Below are 19,558 nucleotides of genomic sequence, written 5' to 3'. Positions count from 1 at the left end.
GTGGAGGTGATTTACACGGGCTGTCATCATTATTTCACTGCCCTAGTTTTCGGAGGGTTTCGAAGTCTTATCTCAGGTGTTTCGAAACTTGGTATGGGATTTTTTTTTATTTATTTATTTTTTTAACCTTGTCATAAACAGGAGTCAAAAACTGTTGTAGGGTGTTCGAAACTCTTAAATGGAAATCTTTGAAACCAATAGTGATGTATTTGAAGCATAGTATGAGAGCTTCAAGGTCTAGTGTGAGGAGGTTCGAGCCTGTAATAAGGGTTTATAAGTTGGTTATAGGGTGAAGAACTGAACTTGAAACCTGCTGGTGTGAAGGTTTTCGGAACACAGTAGAGAACACTCATTCCTGTTATCTGAGAGAAATAAATTCACAAAAATAGCGGATCACTAAATATTCGACACCCCATCTTATTTGACTTGAATATTAGGCACCCCAGTTTATTTCACTAAACCTACTCTAACCTACCGAAACCTGACTTCCCCAGGTAATATTAGAGTGATCAATCTTAAGGTGAAATAGGATAGGGGGAGCTAATCTTCAGGTGATCTGCTCTGTCAGTCTCCAGTTTCTGTACGAGGAGAAACTCGCGGGTGTCGGGGTGCGTTTGTTCCACCCTTTGTGGCAGATGGACCAGAGGGATGGTTGCGCTAATGTGGGATTAAGGAACAGTTTCTTGTGCCATTAGTTAATCAGTGTCAAGGAGGAAGAAATGCTGTTGACCTTCCCTGGAGAGATGCGGAAGTTGGCGGTGTTATTGAACTGTGAAGTTGTGAACGTGAGAGGAATCGGGATTTTTACCGAGCAACACAGGGAGATGAATCGAGAGTTTCACCGAGTAACACAAGGAGGTGGAACCTCATGTCGCAGGAGAAAGTGTTTTAGTATTATTCTTGTTCACCTAATTAATAAAAAAAAGAGATACACATAAATGCGAAAATTGGGTTAATTTCTCCCTGGTAAATAAGAGAACATTGTCTTCGCAAAGTTCGTACGCTCATGACAATAGCTCTCTGTTTCCCAGAGGATACAAGACGGTTTGTTTTTACGCCACGTTGCTCTCAAATGACGCTTCTGTGGATTTTTTTTTATGCTTTCCAAACTTCGCCTTCACCAGAGAACACTTTCGAGACGTACGTGTGTGTGTGTGTGTGTGTGTGTGTGTGAATCCATAAGTCAGGTTCTGGCGGAGGCAGTACTGAGGTGGTCCCGTTAGTGTGTGTTGACGTACAGGTGGAATTGGTGTGTGGTGGGACCCAGGCACACCTGTTTGTTGTCATTCACCACACACTACCTGTCTCCCGTCACTCAGGGTCGTGATAAATGTTATTTTTTCCCCTTAACTGATGCTAAATGAACGTAACTAGTCAATGGTATACGATGTATTTTTTTTCTCTTAACTGGTGTGCTTAGTGAGTGTGTCTCATCATGTTAGTCTCTGTAATTCCGGTGCCGTCAAGTCAAGCAGCTGGATGCGTTCTTACATCTTTTACGAGGACGATTCAACTTTTGGTCCTTTGAGTATCCTGGACCTGAACCGCAGACGAATGGTAGTCAACTATTCAGGTGTTAATTTCCCCCCATGACTGGCGACTTGCAGGTATTCTCCCTCCCTCCATCTTCCTTCTCTCCCTCCCTCCCTCATCCCCATCTTTCTCCCTTCCTCGGCCCCATCCCCTCTCTCCTCCTTCCCACCCCACCCCACTTCGTCTTCCTCTCACCTGTCTCCCCTCGCCCTCCACTCACCTGTCCCCTCGCCTGGTTCCCTTCACCTGTCTCCCCTCGTCCTCTACTCACCCGTGTCCCCTCGTACCAGTAATAACTCCCCTCGGCAGGTACAACAACACTTAGCTTTGGAGTTCCACTTGTCCAGGTGTGATACCCTTGTGTAGCTTCCTGATTATTCTCTTCCTCTTTCCTCTTCTTCCTCCTGTTTCTTCACTAATTATTTCCCCGACCTTCATTCCTCTGTTTGGCTGGCTGTGAGTCTCTCTCTCTCTCTCTCTCTCTCTCTCTCTCTCTCTCTCTCTCAGTAAATATTTCGTGAATTGGAGTTCACTGATAGCCATACCTAGAGAACACGAGAGGATGGAAGACACAGGTGATGGCGCGTTACAACAACAGTGTATCTTTATCAGTCGACGGTATGAACCACTTAACCTGACTGGCTGGCTGGGCTGGGCTGGGCTGTTGCTGGTTGTTACGTCATGTGGCACTGTGCCTCGTTCTGTCTTTCTCTTGTGATATATATGGAGGTTTGTTGATAACGCTCATATGTTGTGCCGAGAGAGAGAGAGAGAGAGAGAGAGAGAGAGCCGATATTAACACAATGCAACATCGCCAGCCATGATAGTTCCAAAATTACCCAGCAACGTTTAGGCGGGGCGGGAGAAGGGTTTGTCCGATCGCCAGGCCTTCACTTGCCGTGGCTCCGACTACTAGAGGAGGAGGGGGGTAGCAATTACTCCTCTGACTGTACATCTGATAAGTGACTCGATGACCTACATAAAGCCCACTTAAAGCATTTCTTCATTAACTCAGCATCCCTTGAGAGCTCCACACACCGCGCCACTTCCACACCGAACAGTACTCCCGACACGATACAGAATGAAGTCATAAATGCGCAATGTTATTAATTCACCTCCTTATGTTAGGTAATGCATCACACGTTCATCATAACACCACCACCATTATGTAACTTATGAGGTTTCGTAAACTTGTTCATATTGATGGGGCATTTTCGGTCCTTCTTTGAGAACTGTTTACAAATGTTGTTTTTCACTACACGACAGGGTGGTAGTCAAGATGGCGTCGGTGTTGCACAGAGACTCCTGTTCTTCCCAGATTGACTGAGAGAGACTGAGGATGGTACTGTAGTCACGAGGAGGAGGAGGAGGGTATGGAAGAGGAGACGGAAAATGAGAGAGAACGGAGAATTACGAGAATAGAGAAGAAGAAAGTTTCTAGTGAAAAAGGTGGAGGAAAGGGGAGTGAAAGTAGAGAGAGAGAGAGAGAGAGAGAGAGAGAGTTCCAGGACGAGAAAGAGGTTGAAGAAGAAAATAAAAAGAGAGCGAACGAGAGTGAGATAAGAGGAACATGACAGGGCTCTCGGGACTTGTATCTGAACCACTACAAAACATCGCTCTCTTTTCTCTCATTCTCAAAAAATTCTCCTGATAATTTTTCTCCCCCCGATACTGAACAGACGAGATGATTATTGTCACACATTCACCCCGACACCACAACGTTGATTCAAAAGGGCGACGCAATGTAACCGAGAGACACGCATTATCCTGTCTAGAGTTACGATATTAAATTTTAGCGTAAACAATGATGTAATGCACTATATCGTGATGATACACTACACTGGTGTATTTTACGGTGGGCATCATACAAGATACAATATGCTTCGGTACATTATACAGCTTAAAGGGATAACTGATTGTGACGAGGAAAAAAAATTCGATGTGTAGACAACTTGCGATACAAAAACGTAAACCAAAAAATGTACGCGCAACAAAATAACTTTAAAATTACTAATTGTCTTTCATATTTTCGTAATTGGCATTGTTGCTTGTTATCTAGATGTGATATTTAGCGCGTTTTGCCTTATCTTTATTTATTTTTTATTTTGCTATCCATGGCTTGAGCTGTTGCAACTTAGCATATACATCTGCTATCGTTTGCTTTAGCGCCGCCTATTATTATCATCTGTCTGTCACTTCTCTGTTGCTCAAGGCTTACCATCATCTTCACCGCCCTCTCATGTATTTATCAAGCTGTCTGTGTGTGTTTCTTGTACGAGGTGAAATTATTATGGGTGGCAATGGTTTGTGAGGATTTGTAAAGAAGAGTTACTTAATACCGGGTGAGTGAGTTAGTACCGGGAGAGAAAAATAGTTCAGAATAGTTAGGGCAATGTGCAACTAGTACCTAATAGTTAATACAGAAGTGTTAGCCAATACACAATAGTAAGTAGACCAATGGTGAGTTAATATGGAATAAATAGCAGAGAATAGTAAGTTGGTTAATACAGATTAGTTAAGAGATTTATTAACTAGCAGAAAAAGAAGTAGCAAATGGTTATTACAGTAGTTAACATAGAACAGGTATTTAGTAGAAATCACTGGAATTAATATCTTGTGTAAAATTATCACAGGTGAGTTAGTAATTAGGGAACAGTTAATTAGTAAAGAATAGGTAGTACAGAAATCAGGTAAATGAGGGTAGACAGGTGTATGGTGTAAAGGAATGTGCGTGAAGGAAAGGTTGGATAAATAGAGAGAGAGAGAGAGAGAGAGATGATAAACGAGACTGTTGGGAACATGCCTTTGACGTCTCTCTCTCTCTCTCTCTCGCTCTCGTCTTTTTCATAATCTGTCTTTTTTCTCTCCCCTACACCGTTTTCCCTTACCATTCCCTTCTCTCTCTCTCTCTCTCTCTCTCTCTCTCTCTCTCTCTCTCTCTCTCTATCCGTCATGTGTATTAGACTTGTAAGTAAATACCTCTTCCGTTTTCTGTACATTTCAGCTTGACTTCCTCTCGTTTTCTATACATTTCGGCTTGACTTCCTCTAGTATTTTATACATTTCAGCTTGACTTCCTCTCGTTTTCTATGCATTTCAGCTTGACTTCCTCTCGTTTTCTATTTATTTCAGCTTGACTTCCTTTCGTTTTCTATACATTTCAGCTTGACTTCCCCTCGTTTTTATACATTTCAGCTTGACTTTCTCTCACTTTCTTTATATTTATCCCTGAATTCACATTTTTGCTTGTATTTTATCTCATTTTCCTATTTCATTCTTTCGTATCTCCCTTTCACTCTTTCTTATCTCTCTTTCACGCCCTCTCAGTAACATTGACGTGTTTTATTTATATTTAGCTCAAAGTCATTCTGGAAAAGTTCACTAATATTCTGAAAAATGTGAATATATCTTGTTAGCTTTTTCCTATTTTTTTTATTGTTGAATATTCATAATTTCTCTTTCTATCTCTTCCTTTCCCCTTCTTTTACATCCTTGTTTGTGTCTCATTCGTGTTTATCTGTGGTGGGGACAGTGCGCCACTTCCCCCTTTTATTATACAACCTTACGGACCCAACTCTGTCTCTGATCCACAATTACATCAATCCCTTTCCCTCGTGTGAGATGCCCATGATCTTCCTCTTACACTGGAGGTCGTCGCTTATAACCCAAGGTTGGATCTCTTACCTTATCCGACCCCTCTTTTGTGCCCACGTATGTTCCTCCCCCATGTTATTTAACCCCGTATCTAACTCTGGTTCGTATCTATCGCCTTCCTTCCTTTATATTTTGTACCCTGGTTGATCCCACTTGTGTTACCACGATTATCTCGCCTCCTGTATTTAACCCGCGTCTGTATCCACGACAGGAACTCCGGGAGAGCTTCAACTACGGTCTCTTCTGCCCACCCCAGAATGGTCGCGCCGGCAAGTTCCTGGATGAGGAGAGACCTCTGGGGGATTACCCACTCCCCAGCCCCATTGGCTACCTCGAGGTGAGTATTTGCGTCCTGTCAGACCCACTCAGGGCTCAGACCTTCACCTAGGGCTGCCAGACCTTCACCCAGGGCTGCCAGACCTTCACCCAGGGCTGCCAGACCCCACTCACGGCTGCCATATTCCCACCCAGAGCTGTCAAGCACCTCTTGGGGGACTTCGTGCCGTGGCTTGATGGAGGAAATTGGTTGTGTCATGAAGAGATGTGGGTGTATTTGAAACTCCCAACACCTAGTTTCAGAGGCTGGCTTGAAAGGAAGAATTCTTTTCAGAGGGTCGGAGATCTGAGTGGCCTGAAAATGTGTGCGCGTTTATAGATGGAGATAGTGTCGAGAAATAGTTCGAAGCTTCACTAAAGGTTACAGGGGTGGTGTGTATTTGAGTTGGTGGAGTTTGTTTCGAAAAATAGTTCGAGGCTTCGCTGAAGGTGTGTGAAGTAAAGAGTGAAAAACACATGAAATTTCACGAAGGAATTTCTGGGTTGGATTGAAAGGGAAGGAAATAATTATGTGTGGAAGAGATGGGTATAAACTATAATTATAAACTCTTACCAAGGACTCCCAAGGTTCGATTGAGGGTAAAGGATGATAAAATTAGTCAGATCACTTGAATATTCGTCCCCAGATAATTTCACCAGAAGATTAACAACCCTAACGCTATTGAGGTTAATCTTGTTGTGAAATAAGTTGTGAAGGGGGAATATTCAGGTGATCAAATTAATCAACTTTAGTTAAAATTCTTTATTAATCAGTAATATCTGATCAGAGGAAAAATTATCCCATCTTGATCTCGAGGAAGTCGGTCCACTGTTGACGATTATGTTCAATAATATAATCGGCTAATCCGCCTCAAAATTCATTTGTAAAAGTTTTAAAATCTCTTAAATAATTCCACAATTTTCACAGTAATCAATTAAATTAGTCCACTTTAAATAAATGTCATGGGGGCGGTAGGTTGTCGTCGCCGCCACTTGAGGCTTGGCCGCTTGGCCAATAGACAGCCAACAGAGGTTGTTTGGCAAGACGCCTGAGACCACCACGTTCTTGATAAGATAACACTTGTTGTACTAACTCACGCGGACTGGATGAACTTAAGAGACCTATATGGCGTTGTGATCTGATCTATCGGGGCTTAAATTATTCAAATGTAGTGCGTGTGAGAGGGGGCGGGTGCGTATAAGAGAAAGGGTGGGAGAATGTTTGTGAGAGATAGAGAGAAATGGGTTGGGTGAGTGGAAGAGAGGATGAAGGAGTGCATGAGAGAATGAAGGAGTGTATGAGAGAATGAAAGGTACAGTATGTGTGTGAAAGAGTAGGAGGGAGGGTATATGAGAGAACGACCCAACATGCTTGATCTTCCTTTACTCCGCGCCCTGATATTGTCGGAGAACTGACGTTTTAGTAAACATGCAATAAGGTGAAATTTGCCCTATACAATACAGACCCATACAAGCGCAGAAATTTAACGCCTTCGCCACTGAGATGACCCAGAGCCACCAAAACTAATACGTAACGACACGTATGTTTTATACTCCGAGCTGTCAGACCTAAAACGGGTTAGCTAACAAATTCAAATATGCATTTAACAGTTTAACTCCTGAAAAAAAATTTATCTTAACAGTCTTTGTCATAAAACCAACTGATACGTGTACGATAATTGTATAAGTGTGTTAATAGACTTCCGGACGTAAACATAAAACACTGTTGTATGCCTCACGGCGGCCTCTCCTGACTGCTTAACCCCGGTCGTCCAAATCCCGTGGAATGCCATTGTTTCTGGACTCGAAAGACAATAAAGAGTTCTGGTGCGATAGTGAGGCACTGATCCCTAGAATCAGGAGAGGCTTAAGGGATACGAGAACATAATTACAGAGGCAGTCATTGGTGTATATTGGCGTCAGTTGTGTGTGTAGAGGCGTCACAGGTGAACAGTGTACCTTTGAGTATGGCTGTGAAAGGTTTTAAATCCTAGGTATAATTAGCTGTGTTTTGGTAACTAGTATTTACTGGGTGTTTACGTGGTGTCGATTTCCGTTGACCCCCAGCAACTCGATCAAGTACCCCCTTGCAGAAACAACCCCCGATAACGTGTGCAAGATAGCCTAACCACTATAGCCAGGCTCAGTATAGAACTCTTTTAAAGTTTAGAGGAACTGTGAAATCCCATTTTGAAGACCCACATTGGTGTTTTGTGTTAAGGGGTAACCGTATTATGTTTATATTAGGATGGTGTCACTGTTGTGTATATTGACCCAGTATACACAACAACAGAAAGTAGCAGACAAGCAACCGAGAAGTATTATTCCCTCAGTGAACGTGGAAACGAGGAAAATGGATAGGAGAGAAGAGCAAATCCGATGACTCGAGACACCAGTGTAAATGAAGATAAATTAAAGTACATAGTGATAAGGCGATAAGACTTCCTAGAAACACGAGGGAGTTCGATGATATCCGGGTAAATTCACAATGACCTGTTATTTGAATTAGTGCAAATATACTAAGATTTTTTTTAAATATACCTTAGAGCTTTATATACACGTATCAGAAGTTTAAAAAAATCATGCTAACATTTTTAATCGGATACAGTACTTATCATAGATCATAGTCAACCTTTACAACTCCCCCCCTCCCCCCGCTTCCTTTCCGACGTCCAATCACACTAATTCATGAAGATATTAATACTGTTTATCCGCATTCTGTAAATACTTGCTTCTCTTGGCCAATCTTTCTGGTGGCTGTGTTCATCCTCCTTACAACCATGTCCTGTGTAGATTGACTCATACTCACTGTTATGACTGATTTGTACACTGTAAAGGTTGACTGATCTACTGCACACACTGACTGACTTTTAGTTCTTATACGGACTTACGGTACCCACTGTATAGTCTGAATTATGGTAAGAACATAAGAATGGAGGAAACTGCAGCGGGCCTATTGGCCCATACTGGGCAGTCCCGTTTACACCCAACCCCTATTGCTCATATAAGCATCCAACCTATGTTTGAAGCTATTCAGCGTATTCGAGTTAATGATGATATTTGGTAACTTGTTCCATTCATCCACTACTCTGTTTCCAAACCAGTGTTTACCTATTTCCTGCCTAAATCTAAATTTGTCTAATTTAAAACCATTGTTACGAGTTCGCTCCTGGTTGGATAGTTTGAGTACCTTTGTAATGTCCCCTTTGCTTAGCCCTGCCTTCCACTTATACACCTCTATCAGGTCGCCCCTCGCTCTACGTCTCTCGAGGGAGTGCAAATTAAGATGCTTTAACTGTCTCTATACTCAAGGTTCCTAATGCCCGGGATTAGTCTTGTCATTCTCCTCTGAATTCTTTCCAAGGATTCTATTTCCATTCTGTAATACGGTGACCAGAACTGAACTGCGTAATCCAGGTGTGGTCTCACAAGAGCAAGATACAGTTTCAGGATGACCTCGCTAGTCTTGTAACTAACACTCCTTTGTATGAACCCAAGTACTTTATTATCCTTGTTATGAGCAAAAACACATTGTTTACTTGGCGTAAGGTTCCTACTTATCATTACTCCTAAATCTCTCTTGCAGTCGGATTTCTCTATGGCATCGTTGTTCATCTGGTATCTGGTTTCCCTGTTTACATCTCCTATACTGAGTACTTTACATTTGTCCACGTTGAGTTTCATCTGCCATTTTTCAGACCATTCGAAAAATTTGTTTAGATCTTCCTGTAGTTTTGCTGAGTCCTCGTCAGATTTAATAACACGTCCTATTTTAGTGTCATCAGCAAATTTACTTATGTTGCTGTCTATGCCGATGTCTATGTCGTTTATGTATATAATAAATAATAATGGTCCAAGTATTGAGCCTTGGGGAACTCCACTTGTGACGTTGCTCCAATGGGACTTAGTGCCATTAATGCTCACTCGCTGTTTCCTGTCCTGTAACCACGCCCTAATCCATTTAAGGATATTACCTTTGATGCCATGTGCTTCTACCTTTCTAATTAGTCTTTCGTGGGGGACTCTGTCGAAGGCTTTGCTAAAGTCGAGATATACCACATCATAATTGTGCCCCTCGTCCACCGATTCGAAAACTGATGAAAAGAATGTTAATAGATTAGTTAGACATGAACGTCCGCTTGTGAAGCCATGCTGGGAATCATTGATCAATCGGTGCTTCTCCAGGTGATTTCGAATAGAGTTTGAAATGATTGCTTCCAGTAATTTGCCTACTATTGATGTTAGACTGATTGGGCGGTAGTTAGAGGATAGTGATCTATCCCCCTTCTTGAAAATCGGTATTACATTCCCTATCCTCCAGGATTCTGGTACTACACCTGTTTTTAAGGACGTTAAACAACTTTGCTAAGGGCATACTAAGCTCTTCCTTACATTCCTTTAATACTCTGGCAAATATCTCATTGGGACCAGGTGACTTATTTGGCTTTAGTTTGTCTATTTGCTTACTAACATCATTACTAGTCACTACTATCTCGCTAAATTTGTTTTCTTCACTATCTCTGAATAGAGTCGGTGCCCCGGGTATCATGTTTAAATTTTCGGTGGTGAAAACTGTAGAAAAATATTTATTCAAATTATTGCTCATTTCTCTGTCGTTATCAGTGAGCTCGCCGGTATCTGACCGTATTGGTCCAATCTTTTCTCGTGTTTTAGTTTGATACATTTGGTAGAATCCTTTGGGGTTTGTCTTCGCCTCCCTTGCTATCCTTACCTCATTATTCCTCTTGGCTTTCCTTATCTCGGTTTTAACCCTACTCGCCAATACCCTATAATAATCCCGGAGGTAAATTTCGCCACGATTTATCCTTCTACCTATAGCCTTCCTTTGGCCAATGATGTTCTTTAAATAATTATTTATCCACTTAGGGTCATTGTTGTCTGATCTGAGTTTTTTGTATGGTATGTTCTGCCTTTGTGCATTAAGTAACTCATTATTTAAATTGTCGTGGAACTCGGCAATCTCAGATCTCGTTATCAGGTCGGTGTCATCTGTCAGGCTCACGGCCAAGCGCGACACCCCCTCTCTCAGCTGCCTCTTTAAACTGTCAAAGTTTGCCCTTCTGAAATCTGGTACTTTAGTGGAATTTTCCTTACGTCTGCCCTGAAAATCTAACTGGAATCTAATTTCTTTGTGATCGCTGTTTGCTAGTTCGTTCTCTACCTCGACATTACTAATGAGGTTTTCTCTGTTTGACAGAACTAAATCAAGTATATTATTACCCCGGGTGGGTTCGGTTATATGTTGACTTAGAAAACAGTCCTGGATCGTCTCGAGAAAATCCTCTGATTCTGAGTTACCTGTAAGGTCAGTCCAATCTATTTGGCCAAGGTTAAAGTCGCCTACTATACAGACTTTGTTGTGTATGGAAGCCCTGCGCATTTCATCCCAGATAAGTCGCTCATTGTGTCTATCAAGATTGGGAGGTCTATATATTATTCCTGTGATTAATTTTTCCCATCCGTCGATTAATTCTATCCAAATTGTTTCTGTATTCCGCTCAGTTTTTATTTCCTTATTTATTTCACACTTCAGATTATCCCTAACATAGATTGCTACTCCGCCTCCTTTCCTGGTCTGCCTATCGGTATGGAACAGTTTGTAACCCGCAATTTGGTATTCGACCGGTAACTCACGTGTGTCTAGGTTGACCCATGTTTCAGTGAATGCTATTATATCGATTTTTTCGGTACATACCAAGGCCCTAATATCATCCATTTTGTTTCTCATACTTCTACTGTTTGCGTAGTATACATTTAAGTTAGTTGTGTTCTGAGTCCTCCCCTTACCGGGTTTAGTTTTAAACTCCCTGTCTAATTTAGTTTTGTCATCATTCCTAACACTATTTCCCTGTAATCTTTCACTTTGTTTACCCGCTCCCACTGCATTTTCCTCCACCTATACAGTCTGATTTATGGTACCTGTACAGTCTGACTTATGGTACCTGTACAGTCTGACTTATGGTACCTGTACAGTCTGACTTATGGTACCTGTACAGACTGACTTATGGTACCTGTACAGACTAACTTATGGTACCCACTCTTCAGTCTGACTTATGGTACATATACAGACTGACTTATGGTACCTATATAGACTGAATTATGGTACCTATACAGTCTGACTTATGGTACCTATGCAGACTGAATTATGGTACCCACTCTTCAGTCTGGCTTATGGTACCTATACAGTCTCTTATGGTACCTATACAGTCTGACTTATGGTACCTATACAGTCTGACTTATGGTACCTATACAGTCTGACTTATGGTACCTATACAGTCTGACTTATGGTACCTATACAGTCTGACTTATGGTACCTATACAGTCTGATTTATGGTACCTATACAGTCTGACCTATGGTACCTATACAGTCTGACTTATGGTACCTATACAGTCTGACTTATGGTACCTATACAGTCTGACTTATGGTCTGACCTTATAGGTACCTATGGTACCTACAGTCACCTTATGGTACCTATACATACTATGGTACCTATACAGTCTAACTTATGGTACCTATACAGTCTGACCTATGGTACCTATACAGACCTAGTCAGTGACCTATGGTACCTATGCAGTCTGACCTATGGTACCTATACAGTCTGACTTATGGTACCTATACAGTCTGATTATGGTACCTATACAATTACCTATGGTAACTTATGGTACCTACAGTGGTACCTATACAGTCTGACCTATGGCCTATACAGTCTGACTTATGGTACTAAGTCTGACCTATGGTACCTATACAGTCTGACCTATGGTACCTATACAGTCTGACTTATGGTACCTATACAGTCTGACTTATGGTACCTATACAGTCTGACTTATGGTACCTATACAGTCTGACTTATGGTACCTATACAGTCTGACCTATGGTACCTATACAGTCTAACTTATGGTACCTATACAGTCTGACCTATGGTACCTATGCAGTCTGACTTATGGTACCTATACAGTCTGACTTATGGTGCCTGTACAGTCTGACTTATGGTACCTATACAGTCTGACTTATGGTACCTATACAGTCTGACTTATGGTACCTATACAGTCTGACCTATGGTACCTATACAGTCTGACTTATGGTACCTGTACAGTCTGACTTACGGTGCCTATACAGTCTGACTTACGGTGCCTGTACAGTCTGACTTACGGTGCCTATACAGTCTGACTTACGTTACCTATACAGTCTGACTTATGGTACCTATACAGTCTGACTTATGGTGCCTGTACAGTCTGACTTACGGTGCCTATACAGTCTGACTTACGGTGCCTATACAGTCTGACTTACGGTGCCTATACAGTCTGACTTACGGTGCCTATACAGTCTGACTTACGGTGCCTGTATAAACTGACTTATGGTGCCTGTATAAACTGACTTATGGTGCCTGTATAAACTGACTTATGGTACCTATACAGTCTGACTTATGGTACCTATACAGTCTGACTTATGGTGCCTATACAGTCTGACTTATGGTGCCTATACAGTCTGACTTATGGTGCCTATACAGTCTGACTTATGGTACCTATACAGTCTGACTTATGGTACAGTTGCGGAAATGTGTTCCTACACCCCCTGTGGTAACCCGTGTTTCCAAAAGGCACTGTCGCATTATTAGTATCACTGTTTATGAATGAATGGTTATTGGTCGTATAGTATTGGAAGTGATTGGTGGACAGGCTTGCTATAGGTCATATAGGTTGGCCGTTTGGAGACAAGGGCTACCACAGGGGGGATAGGAACACATTTCCACAGCAGTACCTATACAGATTTTTTTTTTTACGGGGATTAGCCTACCCGGGCACAGAACACTGACCCACATTGGGGCCTGGGAGAACGAAAATGTAATAATACCTCGCAAGCGAGATGTCACAGGTTCGATTCCCGGTCCGGTGGAAAGTTGTTCGGACACACTTCCTAGCCTCCCTTGGTCCCTGTTCACCTAACAGTAAAATAGGTACCTGTTGTAAATCGAAAAGTTGCGAATTCGTATTCAGGGAAAGTTGTTGGAGTTTCCAATAACTTGCTGACAAAAACCTATGATTCTTCAGGCTTCTACGCCCTTGACAAAAAAACTATGTCCCTTCAGGCTTCTACGCCCTTAACTCATGAGACATAAAGGCAAGCATGAACTTAGCATGCTTCCCTGTTGGGCACTGTAGGCGCTTCTGCGCTTCACCTTGCACAGGATGTAGGGGGGTGCCCAATAAAAAAATAAATAAATAAAATAAAATAATAATAATAATAATAATAATAATGATAATAATAATAATAATAATTCATAGTAAATAAATTTTATAATAAAAAATAAAAAATTGAAAATAAAATAAATAATAATACAGGTAATAATAATAATAATAAATAATAATAATAATAATAATAATAATAATAATAAAGAAATGCAAAAATGAAAAAAAAATTCAAAAGTGAGAAACAATATATGTATGTTGTGTTGTCAAAAGTAAGAGAAACAATTGAAACCCTGCAATTGTGTGTAAATGAGGCAGAAAGTCAGATCAGCAACCTGGGAGTTGGTCACAATTTTCGTGATGCCATATGGCAGCAGGGTCTACCATTAGACAACACATTATGCTTCCAATATCTTCCCAGGTGGTAGTACCTCCCTGTTTGGTAGCTGCCTACTACCTACATACCTACAAGCTACCTAATACCTACAAGCTACCTAATACCTACAAGCTACCTAATACCTATAAGCTACCTAATACCTACAAGCTACCTAATACCTACAAGCTACCTAATACCTATAAGCTACCTAATACCTACAAGCTGCCTACTACCTACAGTACCCACTACACAGCCTGAATGACTATCACTCTATACAGACTGACCTAACCACAACACATTAAAGATACAGGTACAGTACTGTACACCTATCATTTATGACTAAAGTAACACTATTGATGGTTATTTTTATTTATTGACAGAAGAATTGAAGTAAATATAAAGGTGTTCTTAATATCATAGCGTAAGGCTTGGCATGTTCTCCCTTACAGGGGCGGATCCAGGAATATAAAAAAAGGGGTTCCAAGAAGTTGTGCATGGGGGAACATGGAGAGTACAGCGAGCACACCAAGCTGGGGTGAGCTCTGTAAGCCCTCCCAGAAAATTTGTGAAATCTGGCCGATATCATGGGAATTTTGAGGAAATTTTGAGGCCATGTATTACTGGATGTTAGGAGATATTCTGAAGTCAATAGTAATTACTTCTTACTAGACAGAAATGCCTGAGTACAATACTGCATAAAAGAAAAAGTACTGTATTGTATTGGAATTTTCTGATGAAAAGAGGGGGGGGGGGGGGTCTGGACCCCCTGGATCTGCCCCTGCCATATTCATTGTATACTGTACTCATCATCCACGTTCACTGTTAAGAAAAATAATAATACAGAGTACGAGAATCATTATACATTTTATGTTCTTTGACATACAGTAACTATATACCTGTACATAACGGCGTCATATTCAATACATGTGATTCAACTGCAGGGGCTCATAACAAGCTAATACATTACTGTACTTGATTTCTAAAATCTGTATTGTGTATTTGTTGTTAGTCATAGATGATACGACATGGTGAGCAGTACTGTGCTGTATGTACATGCTGGACCTCGCTAATCCAGGAAGCTTGGGACCAGACTTGTTCCGGTGTAGTGAAAATTCTGAACCATCGAAGCTGAGGTTACAAAAGGCAAAATAATGCATAAAATGTGCTTTTACTTGTACCCCATAAATCTAGCCCAGGCTTACTGGACCTCTTTATGACAAAATTTACACAGTCAATGAACCCACACCATATTTTGCCCACAAGGCCCTGACCGTTGTACCACTGTCTAATTTCTTCAGTATAGATACTTTTTCTAAAATAGTTAATGTCATATGCTTACGTTTTGCCACATTACAACCACTTCCACTGCTTGCTGGTCTCTTAGGAGGCATATTTAGGGGCAAATTATAAGTACTGTATTTAAAGGTAAAATAGTGGCAACAGCCGCTAGAAGTGAGCAACAAAAGACGTAAACTAGCGACAGCTAGATTCAAACATCGTCCCGAACCATCGAAGCCGCCGAACTATCAGGTCCCAGATTAGCAGGGTCCAACCTGTACTTAGTTGCCCAGATAATTAATGCATAGGAAAGAAAAAAGAAAGAGGAGAAAATGTCACTAACTCCTGTTCTGTTCCTGCAGCTCAAGTACAAGCGTAGGGTGTACAAGATGCTGCACCTGGAGGAGAAGGCCCTGCGTGCCCTACACACCCGCGCTAACCTCCGCCGCTTCGTTGACTACGTGAAGGAGAACAATGTGGAAAAAGTCAGCAAGATGTGCGCCAAGGGACTTGACCCAAACTTCCACTGTCAGGACACTGGAGGTAAGTGTTAATTCATTTTTGTGTATGTGTAAAACGTTTTTTGGGGGTTGTGTAGATGGTAATTATTATTTGTTTTTACCTCCTCTCTCTTTTTCTATCTCTCTAAGAAAACAGAGACATAAGTGAGTGGTAAATACACAAATCCTGGTTTCCTGTTCGTTTGCTACTATTATTTTAACACATTTTCAGTAAGGTTAGATGGTGAAGAATATAGTACTGTGTTGTATTGCAAGTCATTGTGTCAAGAATTGAATTTTGATAACAAACCTGAGAGGAAGAGGTGAAGCATGGCTGGTTGTGGCTTAAGGCTACACAAGGAAATTGTATTAAAAGGCAATGACTGTACTGTGTAGGTGAAAATTTTCTCCTACATTAATGAGTGAAGGTAATGCTAGTACTGTACTGTACTGTACTGTACTGTACTGTACTGTACTCATAGCTTCCTTTACAATTTGTAGAAATTGATTTGTTACTGAATTCTAATTTGTGGCCTTTTTTTCCCAAGTTGGGTTACATGAAGAAACATCATAGGTTAAATAAGAAAACGTTCAGACCAAAATGCTTATAAACAAATGTTACAGGTACTAGAAGGGTTGAGGGTGGTTCTTTACACATGCACTTTTTGTGCATGGTAAGGAGCTGCAAACAACAGAAGATTGTGATAACCCTTTGATGGCTTCTTAAAATTCTGAAATGATAACTAGATAGTCTCAGTTGTTTTCAACAGAAGTGCTGTTGATTAGGGAAAGATTGTATGATGATGAATGACAAGTCAGAATAGCCCCTTGAAAACACAAATTTAAAATAACATGCACAGTACATCACTTAAAAAATACTTCGGTTATGATTTTGAAATCCCTGTGCTGCAGGGTATACCTCGTGGGGAGCAGTGGTAGCGTGCTTGCCTTTCACTACTGCATCCCAGGTTCAATCCCCAGGTCGGATGTGAGAAGGATGTTATCCAATGTGACCCTACCAAACAATGCAAGTTTGCTCCAGGTACTCTGGTATCCTCCTTTACTAACATTGACTTGATCAAACTGGTGAATTAAAAAAAATAAGTAAATAATAAATACTAATCAGAAAATATTGTACTATACTGTACTTTGGTATGTATGATGAAAGAAGAATGAAATGAGAAATTGATATACAGCAGTAAAATGTTTAGATATTAAGTCACCTGTTAATAATTTTACAGGTTATTGTATATACCGGTACTGTTAGCCATGAAAAGAAGAGGCTTACTTGCACTAAAGCTTGAGTTGAATGGTTTAGTCTTGCTAGTGTGAGCTATGGTCAGGTTTGTCAAATTTGAGGCTGTAAATTTTTTTGGATGATTTAGAGTACAGTATAATGTATGTATTTCATTAGGTTAGTTCATTTATTACTTGACTTTTTTTATTATTATTGGTCAAGGTATGTTATAAAATTTGATGTTGTTTTTGTTTTAACAAATTAAGAGTGCAGGTAGCGTCGTCGTTCAGAGATATTTAAAGCTGGATGATTTGGACTGATAGAGGTTATCTGACAGAAAAAAGTCTTGAATAATTGAATTTCCTAGTCGATTCTGGACTGGCTTGATTAAATTACTGTAGTTGTAGACATGGTTTAATTGTTGCCCCACAATTAGCACAACTTAATCAGTGATAGGTAGTACATGTACTGCATATACTGTACCACACCATAGAGCTTAATAAAAGTTGAAAATATCTTAAGAAAAGCTTTTCTCTAGATTTCCAATTTGAACACAGTCTATAATACAGTACAGGTACAGGATTATAGGTACAGTGGGGTATGCTATAACGAATGGGTTTTACTACGAATATTCCTATAATGAATGGTTTTACCTATAAAATTGAGAGTGCTATAACGAACGATACTCCTACAACGAATTTTTTTTTTTTTTTTTTTTTTTTTTTTTACTAATTTATTGTTTTTTTATTACAAGTATTAATGATATTCTTTATTTCAGGGATTTAGATGCATATTTATGCACTTTTTTACAATTTTTACAATTTTATATTATATTTTTCAGCGTTAAGTGGTTGTATTTGGGGGCCTGGAACGGATTAATCCTATAACAAACGAATGCTATAACGAACGAGGTTCTAGAACCAATTAGAGTCGTTATAGCATACCCTACTGTATTTTAATGGTTTCTGTTGATAAAAAGACATTTCTTTTGGTGATAATATTTACTAAAATATGCTGTGATTTTCAAAGCTCAGTAATAGAGAATATATGCACGAGGAATGTGACATTTAGAGAATCGTTCCATCCGAGTTATGCTTGTTGTCCCTGGGTAACTGACATCTTATTAGTCACTGTCCACATATACCTTTAAATGTGAACATGATGACTTAAAATTTTGAGCCATTAGTGTAGGTTACTACACATAATATGTAGCCACGGATGTTTGGGTGTGAGCTCAAAGAGTATGAGTACAGAATACACAGTATAAGTGGCACATCTTCAGAGGTGCAGTTGACTATAAACATTGGTGCTTAATGAGTGTGTTGATTACAGAGACACCACTGTCATTGGCTGCGCGGATCAAGAAGCCATCGAGGATGGTGGTGTCCATAGTAAACGGTGGTGCCCTGCTGGACTACCGCACCAGAGACGGGGCCACAGCCATGCACAGGGCAGTACAGGCGAACAACTTTGAGGCTGTCAAGACTCTGCTAGGTGAGTGTGTTGAGACTGCCAGGACTCATAGTGAATATGAGTGTCAGTGAAGACCCCTGGGGTGTCTTTAGTGTGTGGTACTGATAAGGCTCTAGATGCAGGGAGTTTACATTCTTGTTTTACAATATACAGTACAAGGCTCCCTGCTTCTTCCTCCATCTTTTAATCTCCACCACAATAACCTGTATCTGTATTTGAACTTTGGCCCCTTTTTCTAATTATTTTATTATATTTTTAACCCCAGGCCTTGATGTGGGTCATTATAAAATGACCTGTGCCCTGGTGGCTAATGCCCTTAAAAAAAAATACAAAATAAAAATAATTAAATATGAAGGACATTGCCAGATGTTGTCACAATGTAATTTATCGTTTTTCCAAAAAGACTGTGATCATTGTCAATAAATGCATGTAAAATCAACACAATTTTATATTTTTTTAATTATGTACAAGTTTGTTTTCCATAGTAAAATTCATATTTTAAATCTGCACAAGAAATTAGTTTGAGATAACTGATCAATCACTTCTACCTGACCTTGACGCTAACATTATTTTTCTTTGGCACAGATCTAGGAGCATCACCAAACTACCGAGATACCCGTGGCTTAACACCCTTGTATTATTCTGTTACCCACAACACGGACCCTTTACTCTGTGAGGCCCTACTGCATGACTATGCAGTAATAGGGGCATCTGACAACCAAGGGTGGCAGGAGACCCATCAAGTATGTTTCTTCATTCATTTTCTCTCTAAATTCATAATTTTTCCACCAAGAAATAAATTACTTATAATAAAAGAATGCAAGTTTTAGGGTGCCTACATCTGAGACTCAAAGGGGATTCATTAGGGATTGTGTAGCTTGACAACAGGGACATTACCATGCCATTCTTTTAAACATCGGCCTCATATGCATTCAGAAATAAAGTAAGGTGAATTGAATACAAAATAAAATAGAAAAGATTTTT

At 40.3% G+C, this 19,558-nt stretch overlaps 1 protein-coding gene across 5 annotated transcripts in view; it reads left to right on the top strand.

Annotated features, from left to right (window-relative positions):
• LOC121868782 (protein shank-like) overlaps positions 1 to 19,558 on the top strand; it is a 77,540-nt gene that overhangs the window by 29,999 nt on the left and 27,983 nt on the right. For all 5 annotated transcript variants that reach the window (XM_042369691.1, XM_042369693.1, XM_042369692.1 and 2 more), the window contains 4 exons: positions 5,399 to 5,524; positions 15,727 to 15,907; positions 18,434 to 18,595; positions 19,160 to 19,317. In XM_042369691.1, coding sequence (XP_042225625.1) covers positions 5,399 to 5,524; positions 15,727 to 15,907; positions 18,434 to 18,595; positions 19,160 to 19,317 — 627 coding nt within the window. The remainder of the gene's footprint in view (positions 1 to 5,398; positions 5,525 to 15,726; positions 15,908 to 18,433; positions 18,596 to 19,159; positions 19,318 to 19,558) is intronic.

The sequence above is a fragment of the Homarus americanus genome, unplaced genomic scaffold, assembly GCF_018991925.1.
Source record: "Homarus americanus isolate GMGI-L3 unplaced genomic scaffold, GMGI_Hamer_2.0 scaffold30535, whole genome shotgun sequence".
NCBI lineage: Eukaryota > Metazoa > Arthropoda > Malacostraca > Decapoda > Nephropidae > Homarus > Homarus americanus.
This window is presented reverse-complemented; position numbering and strand designations above follow the sequence as displayed.